General features: G+C 46.3%; 1 protein-coding gene across 1 annotated transcript in view; it reads right to left on the reverse strand.

Moving 5' to 3' along the window:
- Positions 1–17,973, reverse strand: part of MFSD7 (major facilitator superfamily domain containing 7) — a 24,011-nt gene that overhangs the window by 2,541 nt on the left and 3,497 nt on the right. The window contains 8 exon segments of the mRNA XM_010003802.1: positions 100–257; positions 2,109–2,261; positions 3,875–3,991; positions 4,554–4,691; positions 4,809–4,885; positions 9,585–9,804; positions 10,644–10,801; positions 10,804–10,837. Of these exon segments, the coding sequence (XP_010002104.1) occupies positions 100–257; positions 2,109–2,261; positions 3,875–3,991; positions 4,554–4,691; positions 4,809–4,885; positions 9,585–9,804; positions 10,644–10,801; positions 10,804–10,837 (1,055 nt within the window).

Raw genomic sequence — 17,973 nt, forward strand, 5'->3', positions numbered from 1 at the left:
AGGATAGCTAGCACTGATGTCCATGCTTTTCTCCATCTGCACCCACACCCCTCTGTGTGTGTTTGAACCCAGGTTCAGCTCTCAATTGTGCCTGCTTACCTTGCAACAAAAATCAGGCCTGTAGATGTGCCCTCTCCCACAGGGTAGGAGCACTCCACAGCCAGCTCCATGGAAATGGGGTAGATGGCAAAACCGAAGAAACCAAAGAGTGAGCTGGCAACGGCCACCATGATGGGTTGATGTCTGAACCGGGAAGCCTGCAGGCAGAAAAGCAACATCTAAGTCTCAGTGTCAGCATGGCTGTGCAGAAAGTCTCTCCACCCATAATCTGCAGAAAGTCCCAAGGGCTCACTGTTCTCACCAGTACCTTCCCTACCTGTTCCTGAAATCTTTCTTTTACCCTCCAGCCCTCTAGAGTCAACAAATGGCTAAACAATGGAGATTTATCTGTTGAATCTAAGCAGGGGAGAGAGGATTAGTAGAATTACCTAAAAAGCACTGGTGTGGTCATATTACTATGACTTGACTTCCTGATTAGTAACTTACCAGGAGTGCTTAACATATCTCTTGCACAAAGAGAAACACACACCTTTCTCCCAGTGTAAACCAACATTTCAGAAGTGGTGTTTGCACTGGATTATGTATGAGAGAATCCCCTGGGTTGTTGCAGCTCATTGATAAGGAAAACAATTCCTTACCATTTCAGTCTAATGTTTGCAACATTGGTGTTTTACCATAAAAAAAAAACAACAAAAAACCCCCAAACAACAAAAAAACCCCCACCAAACCCAAACCAAACAAAAAACAAACAAACCACCACCTGAAACATTAAAAAACTCTTAGTGAAGTGCCTAGAACAACCCTGTCCCTACCTCTGGAGGAAAAAGCATGGGGTTGTCCAGCCAATGCTAGTGAAGTCAAGTGCATAAATCCTGCATCCACAGTGCTGGTACCTCCTTCCTTAACTATGTAATAAATTCCCATAGAAGAACATAAAGTGTCTGTTCTGGCATGGCTGCAGCAGGCCTGGCTCAGCTAAACTGGTAAACTCAAGGAAAACTGTGTGTCTGGAATACGAGTTCAAAGCATCAAGGCATCAAGCAGATTTGAATGGGTGTTTTCCAATTTTCTACTTTGAATGTGTAGAGCTCATCTGTATGGGATGAAGGGGAAGGACTGAAGGGGAGGATGGAAAGGTTTGCTTGTTGCTCCTCCCACAGCCTCTTACCTACTCTGTGCCTTATCTGAACCCAAGGATGCTGACTTGTACTCAGGCCATTGCCCCAGCGAACGCCAGAGTACTAAAGGGGAAAATGCCAGGTCTGCTTTAGCCAAGTTGTCCACCACCGAGAAAGCCATTGGATTTTTCTGTCTTTTCAAAGTAGTATTGAAAGCCTGGGTTTTTCAGCACACAGGAGAATTGCACAGCACAAGCTTGTTGGGAAATCAGAGTCCTGCACCAGTCTGGGTCCTCTGCACTGCTAGGAGTCCTGTGCCTCCTGCTCAGGTTCCTGAGGGGAGGATGGCTCCCACTGGCAGAGGCTGTGCGTGAGTGCAGTACTTGCACCCCAGTCCCATGGGTGGAAGGTCTCTGGGTTCTGCATTCCTCTCCTGGCAGGATTCAAGTTTCTCCCTTTTCTGCATCTGCCTTTTCTTGTCTTCTTTGAGGAACTACTGCAGAACTAGGCACATAGCTAGGACCCTTCTGCTAATCTTACACTCCTGGCAGCCACCATGGTTAAAGGCAGGTGTTGGGACTGTGGCATTCTTGTTCATTTTGGTAAGATGGATATTCAGCAATTCCATTTACTTTTGGAAAGAATGCTCTTCTGGCCAGTAAAAAAACCATGGTGACCCAATGTAAGGAAGTAAAATTCTGCCAATTTGTTTATATCATGAAGTAATCTGTCTCATGCACCACAGTGACTGTGAAATCCTCAGTAAAGGGTTTTTATTTAAAACATTCCTAGCCCAGAGAGATAATCCCAAAGCATAACAAGTGGCTCAAGAAATACTATGACATCAAATTACCTTGGTTGATTTGATGATTTATCAGATAGCACCAGGACTAAGCCCACAGGTATGATGCAATGCAAGGGAGAACTCACCACAGCGAACATGATGCCAGCTAGGGCACTCAGACAGAAACAAATCTTGGTGGACTCTATGAAATGCCTCGTCCGGTCAACATATAGGCCTAGCAGGAAAGCACCCAACAAACCACACAGTGTGAACAGTGCACCATTCAGGCCAGCAAATTTCTGTAGGGCAGAAAAACAAGTAACTGAGGAACTGGAGCAGTTAGGAAAGAGGTTTTGATCCATCTGCCTGCTGCTACTGGGCCACTTACTGAGGTAGGAAAACCTTCACTGTCTGTTGCAATAGCTGATGCCTCCGCAGGGCTGAGTAGCAAACAGCAGGGTTTAGGAGCTGTGACAAGTGTGTGGGGACAGCAGGGTCACAGCACTCCCAAGGTCTCAAAGGATGACAAGTCTCTGCACACCTGGCAAGGAAGGCTTCATGAAAAGCAGCAGCAGTTCCCTGACATTAAATGCTCCAGTCCAGGCTGTTCTTGGGTCCTCTAGGGGCAATCATGTGCCTTGTCCACACCGGTGGTAACAAGTCCAACTGCCTTGGGATCTGCTTCTATTTATACTCGTGCTCCTGGCCATTTTCTTACCAAGAACCAGGGACTGGCATTGGCAGAATGCCCTCCTCAAGGCTAGCAGACCCAAAGCATGTTAGATGCAACACTACCTGCCTGTGGCAAGGGGGTCTACTTAGACAGTCAGTATGCAGCAGTGAGGACAGGGCACATGTTCTGTTGCCTGCTGTAACTATCTTTGCTTGTTCCACTCCTTCAGCTTTGTAAGCATTCAAATGCAGACACCAGTCTTGAAAGCAGGGAAGCTGTAACAGTTTTGGGCAAATGTTTCTGGGAGCTTTGGGGCACATTGGAAGGAAAGGGCATCTGGAATAGCTCCTGTGGGCTAAAGAGCCAGAGCAAGCTAGTGACATACAGACGGAAGTGTCATGATACACAGGAAGCAAGGCTGCAAAATGTAAAAAGCTTCCAGGTTAAAGCCATTGGAGTGTGTAAATGTGATCTGGCTATGGAGCACTGAGACAGGTATCAGACCTGGGAGCTGTGAGGAAGTCGACAGAGATCAGATGTGTAGATGTGCATACATAACAGCTGGAGAGGTGTTTTAAGAGGACCTCCATGGGGATAACTGCAGGAGCACTGAAGTGCTGCCTGTCTGCAGGGAAACACAAGAACTGAGGCAGCTCCTTGGTATTGCAGGGAGAGAGCAGGAAGAACCAGCTGTGTACACATTGTGCTCAAGTAGAAGCAGCACCTGGCCAGTGCAATGGGAAGGATGGGGGAAAAACTGTCACAGTACCTGTGACTTCCTCTGCTACCCTGGCTTTATGTAGGACTGTGCAAAGAGTAAGAGGTGCTTGCATTATCCTGCCTTCAGCTTCACTCTAGGGCCTACTTGGGCCCCGTCTTATTCTCAGGAAGCTGTCAGAAGGCTGCATAGACATCAGTGCTCTGGAGTGGCTTAGAAAAAAACTCAACACATTTTTTTTCCTAAAAAGTGATTGAGGAGTAAGGGTTTTTTCATTTGTAAATGGCAGTCTGGCCATGGGCAGTAATGAAAATGCCTATCACCCCATTATACTGAGAGACTGACTGTGCTATGGATTAATGCACTGTTTAATCTATATTAGATAACATGAGCAAACAAGATATGAGACAGTGCACCGTATTCAACTGTCTTCATTTTGCTCTGAGTTTCTTATCAGGGAAAATAATTTTTATCATATCGTAGAAGATGCAGACAATGGGGAAGAAAAGATGAATACTCACATTTGAATACCCCTTTTCACAAAGGATCTGTTCCAGTAGAGCTGTAAAGCAAGTGAACACCGCAATTCCTCCTCCAAAAGACAGTGCCAGGATGATGTACGGCTTGTTTCTCAGCAGCTAGAGAAAGAAGATAACACAGCATTTAAAGCAGTGGAGGGGAAAAAAAGGGCTGGCTTGGTCAGTAGGCTTGAGGGTCTGTGGCTCTGACCACTCAGTTAGAAATGTTGACAGGGAAACCCTGCAATTACTAGAGGAGTCCGGGTCTCCTGTCAGTTCAACCAGAGGACGAGTTAAAATGGGAACCATGTAGTAAGAAAGGAACTCTTCAGTGCCTAAAGTCTTCCCTCACTTCACCATGTGCTGTCCTACTTGTTGACATATCTGCTCAGAAGGCTCAGGTTGTGTGGTCCTCTTGGGTGAGCCCAGGTATGCCTGTTTGAGCTAGCTGAACAGCAGCCAGCCCACAGCTGAATGGTCAGATAGCATCTCTCGAAGCTCTGCTGTGAGCAGCTTCCACTCCTTGGGAAAGGAAGGGATCCTGGTCTCCTTCAGAAGGCTTTCCATGGAGGATTTGGTGGAGTTCAGAGTTCTTTGTCAGCAGATTACTTAGCACATCCCTGCCTGGCAGGGCTGCATCCCTCACTCTAGCACTGGTCTCTCTTTGTGCTACAGCACTTACCATTTTAAGCCCTGTGAAGAAAGGCTGGGAGGTGGAGCTAGTGGCACTGGCTGAAGGAGGCGTTGGAGGAACCTTGTCACAAATCCCCACAGTTGCTAGAACACAGGCTGTGACTGCTGGGATGGCATAGACACCTAGCTACATAACACAAAGTAAAGACAAGTTACCGGTCTTTTCAGCTCCAATGCCTCCAAATAAATAAATCAGCTGGTCCCAAATCAGCCCAGCAGGGTGATTAAAGCAATTTTCATTTACCATCAATGGGATGTGCTTTCCTTCAGGAACTAGTGCAGGTGACAGCATGTTCGCTATAAAAATACCCAAAGGATTCGCTGGAAGGAAACAGAGAGACAATTTTCTAATGCATGCAGTCAGAACCATGTGTTCACACCCACTGCCAGTCAGCACCAGAGCTGTGGTGCGCAGCAAATGGGTGAGTAACAACAGAACCAGGCACATATAGGGAGAAATCAATAGGCAAACATTTGGAGAAGTTGACTGTGGTCTCACTGTTGCCACATCTGCTCCTTCACCCCCATGAAGCCCATTCTACAAATCTGTTTCTCTACAAATCCTAGCTCCTGAAAACTGGGTTTCATCTATGAATTATGGTGTCCTCACACGGCTGCCTCAGTAAACACTAAACTGAACAGACAAAATAAGGATGAATGAATCCATGTAATCTGTCTTGATGTTATATGACAGCAGTAACAAATAGAGATGCTTTCCCTTCTTTGCTCCTCCTATGCCATTAGGCATGTATACATATGAGCAAGATCCCCCTGATCCTTCTCAAGGGTGAACAGACACAGCTCTCTTAGCCCCAGCTGGCATGACAGATGCTCCACTCCCCTAGCTACCTTAGTGGCTCTTAATTGGACTTACAATTATATGTATGGACATATTCATGTATGTGTTCTTGTACTGAGGATCCTAGAACTGGACACAGCTCTTCAGATATGTACAGGGACCTCCCTCAAGATGCTGACAATGCTATTCCCAATGGTCACCAGGAAGCCATTAGTCTTCTTTGCCAAAAGGGCATGGAAAGCAGAATAGCCCTATGACAGCTCTCTTAAGTGACACTAGGTCATTCCTGACACCCTTTAAGCCAATACAGCTCCTCTGTAAAGCCCAGCTTGGCATATAAGCTGCTTTCTGCTGCCAACTCTAAAAATTACACGGCAGAAGAGAATCTTGGATACTTGTCTGTGCTGGAGTAGGGGGTTACACTGTTATGGGGCTGGATCTGAGCAGCATGTGAAGCAGTACACCTGGGACTCAGCTTAGGAACATCCAAAATTACAGGAGAAAATATTTTAACTGTAAGGCAGTGTTCTTCAAAGAGTCAAACAAATGAAGTTGATTTTTCTGTTAGTGTGCAGGAAGTCCATTGAACAGTTAGGCCCAGAGGATTATAATAACTGGTGTGAAATCCAGCATGAGGCCAGTCACTTGTGGAGCACCCCAGGGCTTCACACTGGGGCCTGTACAGTTTAACCTTAAGAAAAAACCTGGACAGTAGAGCAGAGAGCACTCACAGCCAGTGTGCAGACAATGTGACACTGTGAGGAGCAGCTGCTGAAAGAGATGGCTGCACTGCCATTCAGAGAAACCTCAACAGGCTGGAGAAACAATCAGAGAGGAATGTTGTGAATTTCAACAAGAGGAAATGTCAGGTCCTGCAGCTGGGGAGGAATAACCCCACCCGCAAGTACAGCCGGGGGCTGACCAGGTGAAAAGCAGCTCTGCAGAGGGAATCTGTGGGAGTGGTAGGGGTCCTGGGGGACACCAATTTGACCATGAGCCAGCAACAAAACCCCATGGTAAAGATCACTACCATGGCGGGCTGCATTAGGCACAGTGTTGTCAGCTGGAGGTGATCCTCTCTATTTGGCATTACTGAGGCTACATGTATTGTGTCCAGTTCTATGCTCACCAGTATCAGGGAGACAAAGATTATACTGATCTGGCAAACACAGCTCTGCCCAAGAGTCTCACAGCCATGTGCAATAAACCAGTGCCATCAAGGCCCTGAAAGACAGGCAGGCCTTTCCATGCTGGAGAGCAAGAAGTGGGTCTTACCCACACCCAGTGGTTGAACACTGAAACAACTTGTCCAGGTAAGTTGTAACATATCCATCTGTGGAGACAGTAAAAACCTGACTGACCCTGAGCAACCTGCTCTAGCCCACCCTGCTTGAGCAGGGGGTTGGACAAGATGATCTCAAGAGGTGTCTTTCAACCTTGTCTGTTCTATGATTCTGCAGAGGCACCATAAATAGTGCTATAGCTACAACAACTGTAGCATTGCTGTACTTGAGAAAGTAGTAGCTTACGATCCTGGTGAAATGTTACCTGCTTCTAAATACATGGACATAATTAAACAACAGTTTCCAGGGAGATGGACTGAAGCTTCTCCATTGTGGCAAAATGCACCTGGGCATTGTAGGGGACTGCCTGAAAACTAATGCAGGTGTTTCCATGAATTATTTGCATGCTGAAGCAGTTCCAAAATGTATATGTGACGGGTGGAAATGTAAGCATTGGGCTAAATTTTAAAAGTCTAAGTGAGGCTATATGAGTAATTACAGAGTTTCAGCTACCTTCTCATCCTAGCAAGATAATTATATGAGTCTACACTAAGAATGGAAAGGAGATCACTGGCGTTAATGAGCTGTACATTATGGTCCAGAGGTCCTTGTGGATTAGCTTGCAATACTCAGCAACGGGGCCTGTCTTTTGTGTGCAGTGATGTTGATGCACTAAAACTCTGCAGGGTGCAGAAAATGACATGCTGACAGACTACAGTGAACTAAGAAGATCACTTCAGTGGACTCAAAAAAGGTCTTTCTACTCCTGACAGAGAATTTCTCATGGTCTTCACAGGGGATCAGATGTTGGCCCTGTACTTCTTCTCTGTGAGTAAGTCTCTGCAAATGATGGGGAGGACCAAAATATAATAAATATTCAAAAGCACAGCTGAGTCACACTGATTGCAGCTGCTCAGCAGGATCCTGGGTGCAGGGTCCATTTTTGTCTGTGCACAAGCACAGGGAAGACTACACAGAAGCACTGGTAGGAGCTGTGGGGACACCAGTAGGAGGCTGTAGGGCCAGTTTCTGGTTGCAGCACTGATACAGGCAGTATAGCAATGCCAAATGCTGCTCCATCATTAGCACAGGAAATGGGTATGGATAAACTGGAGTAAGCTGAGAGAAAAAGCTCATGTGAGCAACAGGCAGACATGGAGGCATGTGGGAAGAGGCAAAAGGAAAATGTGCCTGAAAAGTGACTGGGTTGGAACCGTTCAGTCTTTCTAGACAAAGCAGAGAAGAGATCACTCTGTCCATAACTACCTGACAAACAGGTGCAACAAGACTGAATAGCTGGGGTTAAAGAGCCTTAAGATGACACGCAACATATAGACATTTTTCAGTGAGGTAACTAACCACCACAGTCAATGACTGGGGCTGTGACAGGTACTCCTTCTAGGCAGTATTTCAACTTTCTTGAAATGAAATCCTGATTTTGCACAGAATATAGTAATGGGTGTAGCCATACATTATTAATAGGAGCTCTCCACACAGCAACATGCAAGTATTGCAGCAGATTATAATCAGGGCCCATTCGGTCCTCACACTAATTTTTCAACATGCCACAGACTGAATAGCTTCAGGTCTTGGATTTCCACTATTTCTTGCTCTTCAGTTTTATTCTTTCCCATTCCATTTGGGTCTGTAAGGTCTGAGGACACTATGTGGAATAAATGCTCCTTGGCTGTTCTGGCTGCTCTTTCACTGAAAAAGAGCAAGCTGCCTGCGGGCTGGGGACCTTGAGGACAGTGAAGCACCAGGTGTCCAGTGATCCCTGGTAGCATTGTACTTGTATTGCACCACACATTCCTTCTCCAGTAGGGAAGGTCTAGCTCAGCCCTTGGAAACAAGGTGAACCATCATGTACACCCTATTATAGAAAAGGCAGTGTTAAAAGAATGTATTTGTTCTGACACAATAAAGCTATTCTTGCTAAAGAATAATGTCTGTGCTCTGGGTTTGCAGCAGCATGTGCAGGGCTGCATAGGGGAGCTCCTATACTGCCCTTTCCCCCATGTCTACCTCTTCCCCTCTCCAAGGCAGTGGGGAAGGGAAGGCAACTGTTGGCTGTTTTGAAGGAAGGGCAGGTGGGAATCCCCACACCCTGTGAGATTTCCCAGCTAGACTCAGTGCACCAGCCCAGTTTCTGGGGCACCTCTAAAGTCTTTAGAGATTTCTTCTCACTGCTGGAAAATGTGACATGGAGAGAGGACACAGGTCTGTCAAGTGGAGTGCCCTGACTCTAGCATAAGCCAAGACAGGAATGATACTAGAGCAAGGGTATCTGGTGCCTCCACTCCAGTTTCCCAGCCTCCAAGCACTCTGTGAGGAAGATGTGGTTTATGCATGGGTAGTTCTGCAGGATTTAGCATCCACAACATGTTTGTGTGGCCAGCTGAGTATATTTTAACTGTGTTTATATACATACCGATTAGGAATACGTGCTCAGCCTTGCCACTGGACAAACTGGTGGACAAAATTGCTGCAGAAGCCTCACCTCTCTCAGGTTACAGAATTTGGCAATTGTGTCTGCTGGCAGTACATGTAAGTTGGACACCTCCCTATGAAGCTATAGAATTAAGGTCACTACAGACTTTAGATTTAGTAACACTGAGGGCTGTCATCAACCTCTATGATATGTAGGCAAAGATGATCACCTCATCATGGCAGAGAGGAATAAAGCTGGAAGTCTGGGTGGCTTAACTTTGAACTTTGCATCTGGATAGAGCTATGGCCCACTTCTTGCTCCCTGGCACAGAAATGCCTTGAAGGCACTGGCTTATTGCACGTGGCCACGAGACTCTCTGGCAGACTTGTATTTGCAGGGCCAAATGGTTGTAGTATAGATGTTTTCCTCTGTCTGCTGCCTCTGAAAGGCAAGCAAATGCTGGCAAGTTCTGGGAGGCAAGAACATTACTTTGCAGCTATCACTTACACATTGATGCAATCATATTTGCTGTCGCTCTCTGGTGGTCAGGGAACCATAGGGCTGCCACTTTTGTTGGTGAAAAGATGATAAGGGGCTGTGCCAGTGCACAGAGGCACTGCCCAATATACAGGTACCAGTAACTCTGGGAACCCAAGCTCAGGAACTTCAGGACGCTGAACATCCGGATGATGCTACCCATCATGTTCAGCCATGCACTCAGGATCACCTGCAGCAAGCAAAAACAGCCAGGGGTTGTGTGCTGAAGCCTGAAGGGCAGAACAGAGTAGCATGAACAGGGTTTCAGATGCACTACAGGGACACTGGGTGTTGCCTGCAGACCGCCCCCACTCCTGGTCACCACAAGATGCTCCTTATGCAACACTATGTGAGTCACCCAACTCCTTAAGGAGCAAAGTGCCTGTCCTGACCCCAAGTGAGAACTACACCACAACATAGCTTATGCAAGGCAGCAGACACAGCCATGGAATTGATGAGAAATCCAAAGTTCACTAACTACACTCTGTTTGCAAGTCTGTGCCATCACCCGTATGTTCCTGTGACAATCCAAAGATCGTGGCAATGAGTCATCCAGCACACAGATTCTGCAAGTGCTCTTCTGCACCACTACAATGCCTGTGTTTTAGTGCCACATTACACAACACTCTTGCTTTCAGGAAGAATGTGTAGAGATCCTGAGCTGGCTTAGCACAGACCAAACTCTGAGTTGACAGGGCTTCTCTGCTTGCACCCTGCTCTGCTGGTCCTTAAACTGGCAAGGTGTTCACAGAGTCAGCTCACAGCCTCTGTCCCAGTCAGTTTGCTAAAACAACAAATGCAGAAGCAGGAAAAGGCAAGTAAAGATGCAACATTATTCTGACTTTTCCTACCACTCCCCAGCTTGTGGTGATGTGACAGCTATTACAGAATGAGCACAGAGCTTCTGACATCCTTATCCTCTGCAGCATTTGGCAAAATTCTCATTACTGGTATGCATGTTAGTGTTTTGTGCAGCTACTGCTATCTCAAGGTAAAACACACTCAGGGAAATAGAACAGTTCAACTCACAGCACATCTGAGCCCCACGGTGTCAAGAATCCATGTTGCCACCAGACCAAATGGGATTGAGATGAGGAGGTACACTATTGAGAGCCAGTTGACCATCTCCAAGGAAATGTGGAAGTAGGCAGCTGTCTTATCAGCCACAGGAGCAAACGTCAACCACAACTGCAGAGTAGAGAGCAAAGATGAGCAAGCATGAACTACCACACCAGAACAGAAAGTCAGCATCTGCTCAAACTGTCTGAGCTGTGAAGGGGCTCGCTATCTTAGTCTCTCCTTGAAATTAAGATGTTAACCTGGTAATAAAAATTCAAAACCCCAGGGTCTGCAGTTATCCTAGGACTATTTTACCACCAATATCATCATTATCTTAGCCTAGGCCAGTCTATCCAATACACTACCTCACCCCCAATCCCCTAGTCTTTTCTTTAGGAGCTGGCAGAAGTAGAAGTCAGTACATTTTTCTGCCCCCAGGTTGAAAATGACGGCCCCTGATGCACTTACCTACCTGATGTATACCATAAGCATTCCTTCTTTGTTGGCAAAAAAACCGCAACACAACCCCAAAGGCTGCTGTATCCTCTCTGCAACTAAGAGCCTCTTAAACTTAACCTTGTATTTATGGTTGCATTGGTAACCCCTGCATGTGGCTTTTTAAGTACAGCTTTGCTATGTGTCAGCCAAGAGAGACATTATTTCATGCTGTCCTACACACACCAAATGGTTAGGAAATCCATAGAAATGTGCATTATTCAATATAAGAGAACACATAACAGGGAAACATAAGAGGGTACTTTCATAGCTATCCATCTTTTCCATCCAGTGCAGTATCTGAAAATATTGCCCTAAACCTTGTTTTAGGCACTGGTTTCATAAAGTTGCTGTCTGCTTCAGGTTTCCTCTGGGAAGGACGGGACTAGCTTTGATCCACAAATCAAGCCCTGAGATCATGATCACAATAAAAAACTAAGGGTACTACCTGAAACTTGTGCTTTTTGAAAATGAGTGGCCTAACCTGAGAACAGGTTTTACTAATGTAGATGCAGCTATTCCACTGTTAGATGATCTCACCACTGCTGAATACTCAAAATAATAAAGTTTGCAGAAATGTGACAAAAACTTTAGCTATTGCTTCCTATAGAATAACTCCAGCCACAGTCTCTTTTCAGGTTTCTCTCTCTGCCATCACAAGCTTCCTCTTCACAGCCTGCACCTTGCAGACAGCATCAGCTCTGGCTTTCACAAGTAACTGAAAAAGGGCTTGGGTAACCTCCGAGGAAGGTGTCCCTACACGCTGCTACTTGTTATTCCCAGTCTTCCTGTGTACTTCTTACATGCTAGAGACCATAAAAACCACCCCATTAAGTGGAAGCATAAGGGGAGATGGTCTTATCTTCTTTCTTAATGTCACTGTGTGAGAATTAGGCACATGAAAATGATTTTTAAGCTAGGTTTTTTCTCCTCACAGGGATACAATGAGTACACAGCAGCAACAGAGAAGTTTTTAACAGTATCCCAGGAAGGACTTTTAGCATCAGCCCTCTCCACTTCTCTGAAGGAAGATGATATGCCAAATCTCCTACATTCACTAAGAAGCTCACATGGCCATGCTGGGCTCAGACACACACATGTGGGATCAGGCAAAGGCTTGGCAGGGGGCAGATTAAGTGTTTACTCAACTTCTTCAATCAGGTGGATGAAGATGCTGGGTGCTGAAGGAAGCTGTACTCTATTAGAACATAAGGAGGTTTTTCCATGTCACTATGAGACTTGCAGCTTATAATAAAAAGAGCTTTTTAAAAATCCCTTGAAATAATATATTATTATAGTGGAATGATGTTCCCGTCTAGTCACAAAAAGAATTTTCACCCACTTTTTTTTGTTTTTCATAACTGATTTCCACCAGATGGGGACGGGAATTTAAATGTTTGATGCTAATGTAACTGTTTAAATGTTACCAGCAGTAAGGCATAAGCCAGCCTCAGACACATGTTTACTCCTCCTGTTCCTCCACAGAAGACACTCATCCATGCATTACATAATTTGGAGAATGATGCCAGAAGCCAAGGCACAGCATTTGGTGTTCAGTGGGTGTACACACCTAGGTAAACTGGGATTACGCACTCCAGACGTTTCCATTAGACCTAGCAAAACTTATTTCTTGCTGAAAAACAAGCATTTGAGCTGCCTCTATCCTGAGCAAGACCTCCAGCTCTAGCATACGTGTGTGAGAGCACAGAAGGTGGGAAGTTGCAGCCTGTCCAAGTCTGAGTTCATTCTTCAAAATAGGAAGTGGGTTTCTTCCTGGGCCTGGAGAGGAAAAGTGTGTTTCTGCCTCCATTCAGACAGGGCTTGTTTACTGTTTGTTGCTCTAACAGAGAGACTATGAACTGGACAACGGAATTCAAGGTGTAGCTTTGGTCAAAGTGGCCACCAAAAGCCCCTGCATTGTGGAGTTCTGCCAACATAGGGAAATTGCCATGCTAAGCAAGTGAGTATGCCACCTGTTGCGTTTCATTTTCCCTGCTACAATGACTTGATCCACAGCAATTTATTAAGTTCTTATGCTGGGAGCTAAAGCCCTTATTCTACATGCTGTTTCTGAAACCCTGCACTGCCAAGGCTGGTGCTTATGCAGGGACTGCCCTGATATATGTCCCTTCAGGCAGAACAGGGTAACGATGATGTAGTTTTTTCCTGGTGAGGTCTAAGCCCTGCAGCATCTAAAGACACAGAACAGAGACTGAAGGTTTCCTCTCTCTTCCACTCTGCAAGGGCCGTTGCATTAATTTAGCCTTGGTACACCAAAACCAGTAACAAAGCTCCCCACTGTACATCATAATGAGAAGAGATACATGGAGGAGAAGAGATAATGTGTGGGGTTATAGGATCCCAGTCCCCTAAAGCCATTTCCTCCTGTGACAGCAAAAAAAGAAGGAGAAACAGACATCTGCCTGTTGCAGCGTTGTCTACACACTTGATCTGTCCCTGCAAAAGCCTCCCTTTGTGGAAATATGCCCTTGTGATCTGTTCAAGTTGCACTTGTGTAGCCATATAGACCTAGAGCCTCACTGTGAGGTGCAGAAGGCACCACGTGGAGCCTGTGATATGCACTGCACTGCTGGACCTGTGCCCACATGCACTCCTCTGAAGGCAGCTGAATGGATGTCACACGAGGACAACTGAGGGGGTCCAGCACCTTGTCAACATTTCTTTCCAACTTGCAGTGGTGACAAGCAATTTCCATTCACCCACTATGGCTTATGTCACTTCAGATCCCTGTCGGGGCTACAATTAACCAAAACCTCTTTGCAAACTTTCACAAAGTTCCCAAGTTGGCACCCCACAGATATGGGCTGCCTTTTCTCTGAGGCTCTAGATGCACCCAGATAAGAGTCCTATACCCTAACTCAACAACTGCCTTGTGCAGTCCCCACAACAGAACACATCTGGGCTGCATAATGAGTTGGAATGGATGATGCTGGAGGATAGCAGAAGCCCACTCTCTGGGCCATGGCATAGTTAAGTCAAGTAATTTACATAGGTGCCCATCCAGAGCCACTCAAGTGCAGGGACTCTTGCCTTTGAACACCAACCAAACACAGGGGATTTGTGAGCTCAACCCCCTAATACTTGGCCAAACTCACTTTCCAGCATTACCTCACAGATTTTGCATTATTTGTTCTCGAATCACAGCTCCTACTGTAGCATAATCCAATATCATCAGCCATGGTCACTCATGTTGTAGACCATAGAGTGTGATCCTGAGGGATGGACTTTTCCCTCCCTTCCAATATCCACCTAGCAAAATGTTGAAATAGCTGCTCTAATAATATACACCGTTTATTCTCCACATGCAGGTTCCCACACTCCTCTCCTGAGCTTAAGCCTCAGAAGCACATTCATCTCACTGTGATTTCTGTGTTTAGAAGCAGCAAAACCTCCAGTGCGTGCTAGTCTGGGCAGGCAGTCATACCTGTGCACACACTCTTCAGTACAACCACTTGTGCTCTATAAAGTGGGCACAGCAACTGATGAGGAGAACAGAAGATACCCTGAAGACCCACAAGCCTGTTCTGGCTTGTATGGGGTATAGCTGCAGCTCCCACTACTTTCAGTATGTAGCTGTCTGATTGGGTAGCCATGCCCTTTCACTAGAGAGACAGACAGATATATTTTCCACCCAGAGTCTATTTATATTCTCAATTGCAGGAGAGCTCTCTCCACACCTCATTTAACAATGGAGATGTGGAACCACTGAGGAAAGCAAGTCCACTGAAACTCAAACCATCTGAGTGGTACTGATGTTGGAGGAGTGCTGGCTCCACTTTCAGCTCCCCCTTCCCTTTTACTCTCTTCTAGCTGACCTTTGTTTTCTTTTCTCCTGCACATCCTAGACTGCCTGCTCCCTTCCTCATTAATTGCAGGCCTGCTTCAGCACCCCTATAATGAAGAACAGGCTACAGCTGTTCTTATCCTGTCCCCACTTCCAAGACTCCCTGTTGCTCCTTTTGATGCCCTTATAAACTCTTTAACTGATTCTCAGACATGGATCCAGCACTCTGCCTCCCAGAATCAGCCCAAGCCCTCTAGTTTTCCTTCTGTTCTCAGCCCCCTTCTGTGGGGAACAGTCCATCTTCTCTCCCTCCGCATAAGACTATCTTTACTATTTGCATTCCCACACAGATTCTCCAGGACTTACTTCACCTGCAGGGCACAGTTTCCCCACACCACATGCAAGGGAGTGCAACATTCACCCTCCCTCCCATTTCTGTAGGAGGTTACTGGTAGGCTGTCACACATCAGTTCTCTGTCTGCAATGGCAGCAAGGAGATGGCTGAAGGCAGGACTCTGTACAGTCTCTACACTTCATTAAGCAGTAGCTGTGAGCTGCAGAAGGCAGCATAAATAAACATAGCCCCAGGATTTTTGGAGCTCAAAGAGCAGTAATGACATATTGATGCATTACATGTATAACGAGGTGCAGCCCTGCCAGACGCAGTACCAAAAATGTTGTTTCGCATGAAAGGCAAGCTGCTAACCAACATCTACCCTCCTCACCAACAAATCAAGATTCTAAAAGTGAAAAGCAAAATCATCTGCAGAATGGAAAGCGGATGCAGTCAGGCAAGGTGGAAATTAAGCCATTTTGCCATGTCAAAGATGGTATCAGCTAGCGTAGGCTGCCATATGGAGTGTTCTTCACTGCCTGGCATACTGTATAGCTGTGCACACAGTAGCAATGCCCCTGTAATACATGTTATGTAAAGCTTAAAAAGGATGAACCAGGGAGGATGACTTACATAAAACAGGACCTTCTGCTTTGTAATAGGCACATGCATGGCTTGCCAATCCCCAGTCAGGTACTGCCTGCAGCAGCTTTTCCAGCCCCAGCATGCTCTCTTTCTTGCACCCAGACACTGCTTTGAAGGTGATGCAAGATGTCTTTCTGAGACGTGCAGGCTGCTGCCTCCTCCTCCCCTGGGACCAGGATATGAAGCCCTTACACCAGACTCCTCATCTTCAAGATCCAAAGGGCCACTGAGCCTGGAAGCAAACAGCCCCTCGCCTCAACTGAAGGTGCCCATGCTGACACAGCAGCCTGGGAAGTAGGGACAGAGGTACAATCTTGAGAAAGGTCAGGTTCCTGTCTGGATGTGACTTCTAGCCTCTAAAAGTCTCAGGAGGAGTAGCAGGACACATCAGAAAGGCAGCACCGGCTGTGTGTGTACAGCTATCTACAGGGGCTCCACTGGAGCAGACAGGTGCATGTGAGGAGCGTGTGCACCCTGTCCTGGAGCATGCCAGTCTCTACTTGTGCCACTCTCCTCCCTCTCACAAGTACACTAAGCCGTGGTGGAAGTGCTCCAGGGTGGTGAGTCAGGAACCACTTGGCCAAGCTCCAACCCACTGGCCCTCCTCCTCCCCAGCTTGGTCACACTAACAAACACAAACAGGGCAGGAAACACTGTTGGTTTCATTCTTCTGTGCATTTCTCTGTCCCCAGAGCTAAGGCAAGAAAAAGAACCTCCTGTGAAGTATGAAGTTCCCACCTGTTCAGCTTCACAGGAAGGAGTAAACAAGGAAGGAGGTATTTGCCTCAGCAGTTCGCCTCTGTGGGAGCCGTTGGCACCCTATGAATACTCTTAAATGTTACGTCTTCAGATTAAAAAACCCACACACTCAAAACAAAGCATCAGTCTGACAAAAGAAATCTGAAGAGCAACCACAGGCATAGTTATGTCACCCCTCACCAGGAGTGCTGCAAGAGACAGACAGCTGGGGAGCAATCATCTAGGTTTAGCTGTGGTCAGAACAGCCTTCCTGCCCCAGCACTTCAGGCAGCAAGTGAATTATACTGATGCCTACTAATGGCCCTCTTAAAATAATGCATGGATTTCTTACACTAAATTGTCAGCTAGAAATTTACAGAACAGCTGTGTTCAGGAAATGAGAACCAATCCGTGATAAGACAGTACAGCAGGAAGAGACAGAGGCTTTTAAACTCAGGCCAGTAACAAATATTTAAGTAAGGAGCTATTTATCACTGGTGTAAAAACCTCCCTATATAATATTTACCCCACTGTGCTCTGGTTAAAGAGGGGATTTCACACAACGATGTGGAGCACAAGGAAGTACGGAAGAGTGCCCATTTCATCACCACGTGGTCTGGCCTGGCGTTGCTCAATCTAAATCCTAAAGCAGATGGAACTAAGAAATACTTCTTCCCCAGCCTGCCCTTGCTGCATGACCAAGTACACTTTCCTGCAGCTAAGTTGCTCCTACCTTGTCTTCCTGAAACTGACAGTCTCTCCATCTCAGCACTGTCTCCCATCTGCCACTGTTAGTGATACTGAAGGCCACAAATAGAAAGCAGCATGTGTGCACGGGTAAGAGTGAGGAATAGGAGGCACCATCCTGGAAGGCTGGGCCAGCACATGAAGGGATCTGTTTTTTCCAAGTTAGACAATTCAAAAGTCATGTGTCATCATACGCATTTTGCAGACAGCCTGGCAGGAACCCATAGACCGAAGTGCTGCATGCTGCATCAGCATGGGAAGTGACTACACATCTTAACTTGCAAGGCAATTTTCAAACCACAGAGCTGGTAAGGTTATCTTTCCATCTGGAACTTCTAAACAGCAATGAACCACTTGATCTCATGGCCTTTCAACCACGCCCTCCATTTTAATGTGGTGGGGTTTTGTTGTTTTGGTTTGGTTTTGGGGGGTTTGGGGGGGGGGTGTGTGGTTGGTTGGTTGGTTGGTTGGTTTTTGGTTTGGTGGGGTTTTTTTGTTCAGTTTGTGGGTTTTTTTGTTTTGTTTTGTTTTTTTTT

This window comes from Chaetura pelagica, unplaced genomic scaffold, assembly GCF_000747805.2.
Source record: "Chaetura pelagica isolate M959 unplaced genomic scaffold, ChaPel_1.0 scaffold241, whole genome shotgun sequence".
In the NCBI taxonomy this organism is placed as follows: domain Eukaryota; kingdom Metazoa; phylum Chordata; class Aves; order Apodiformes; family Apodidae; genus Chaetura; species Chaetura pelagica.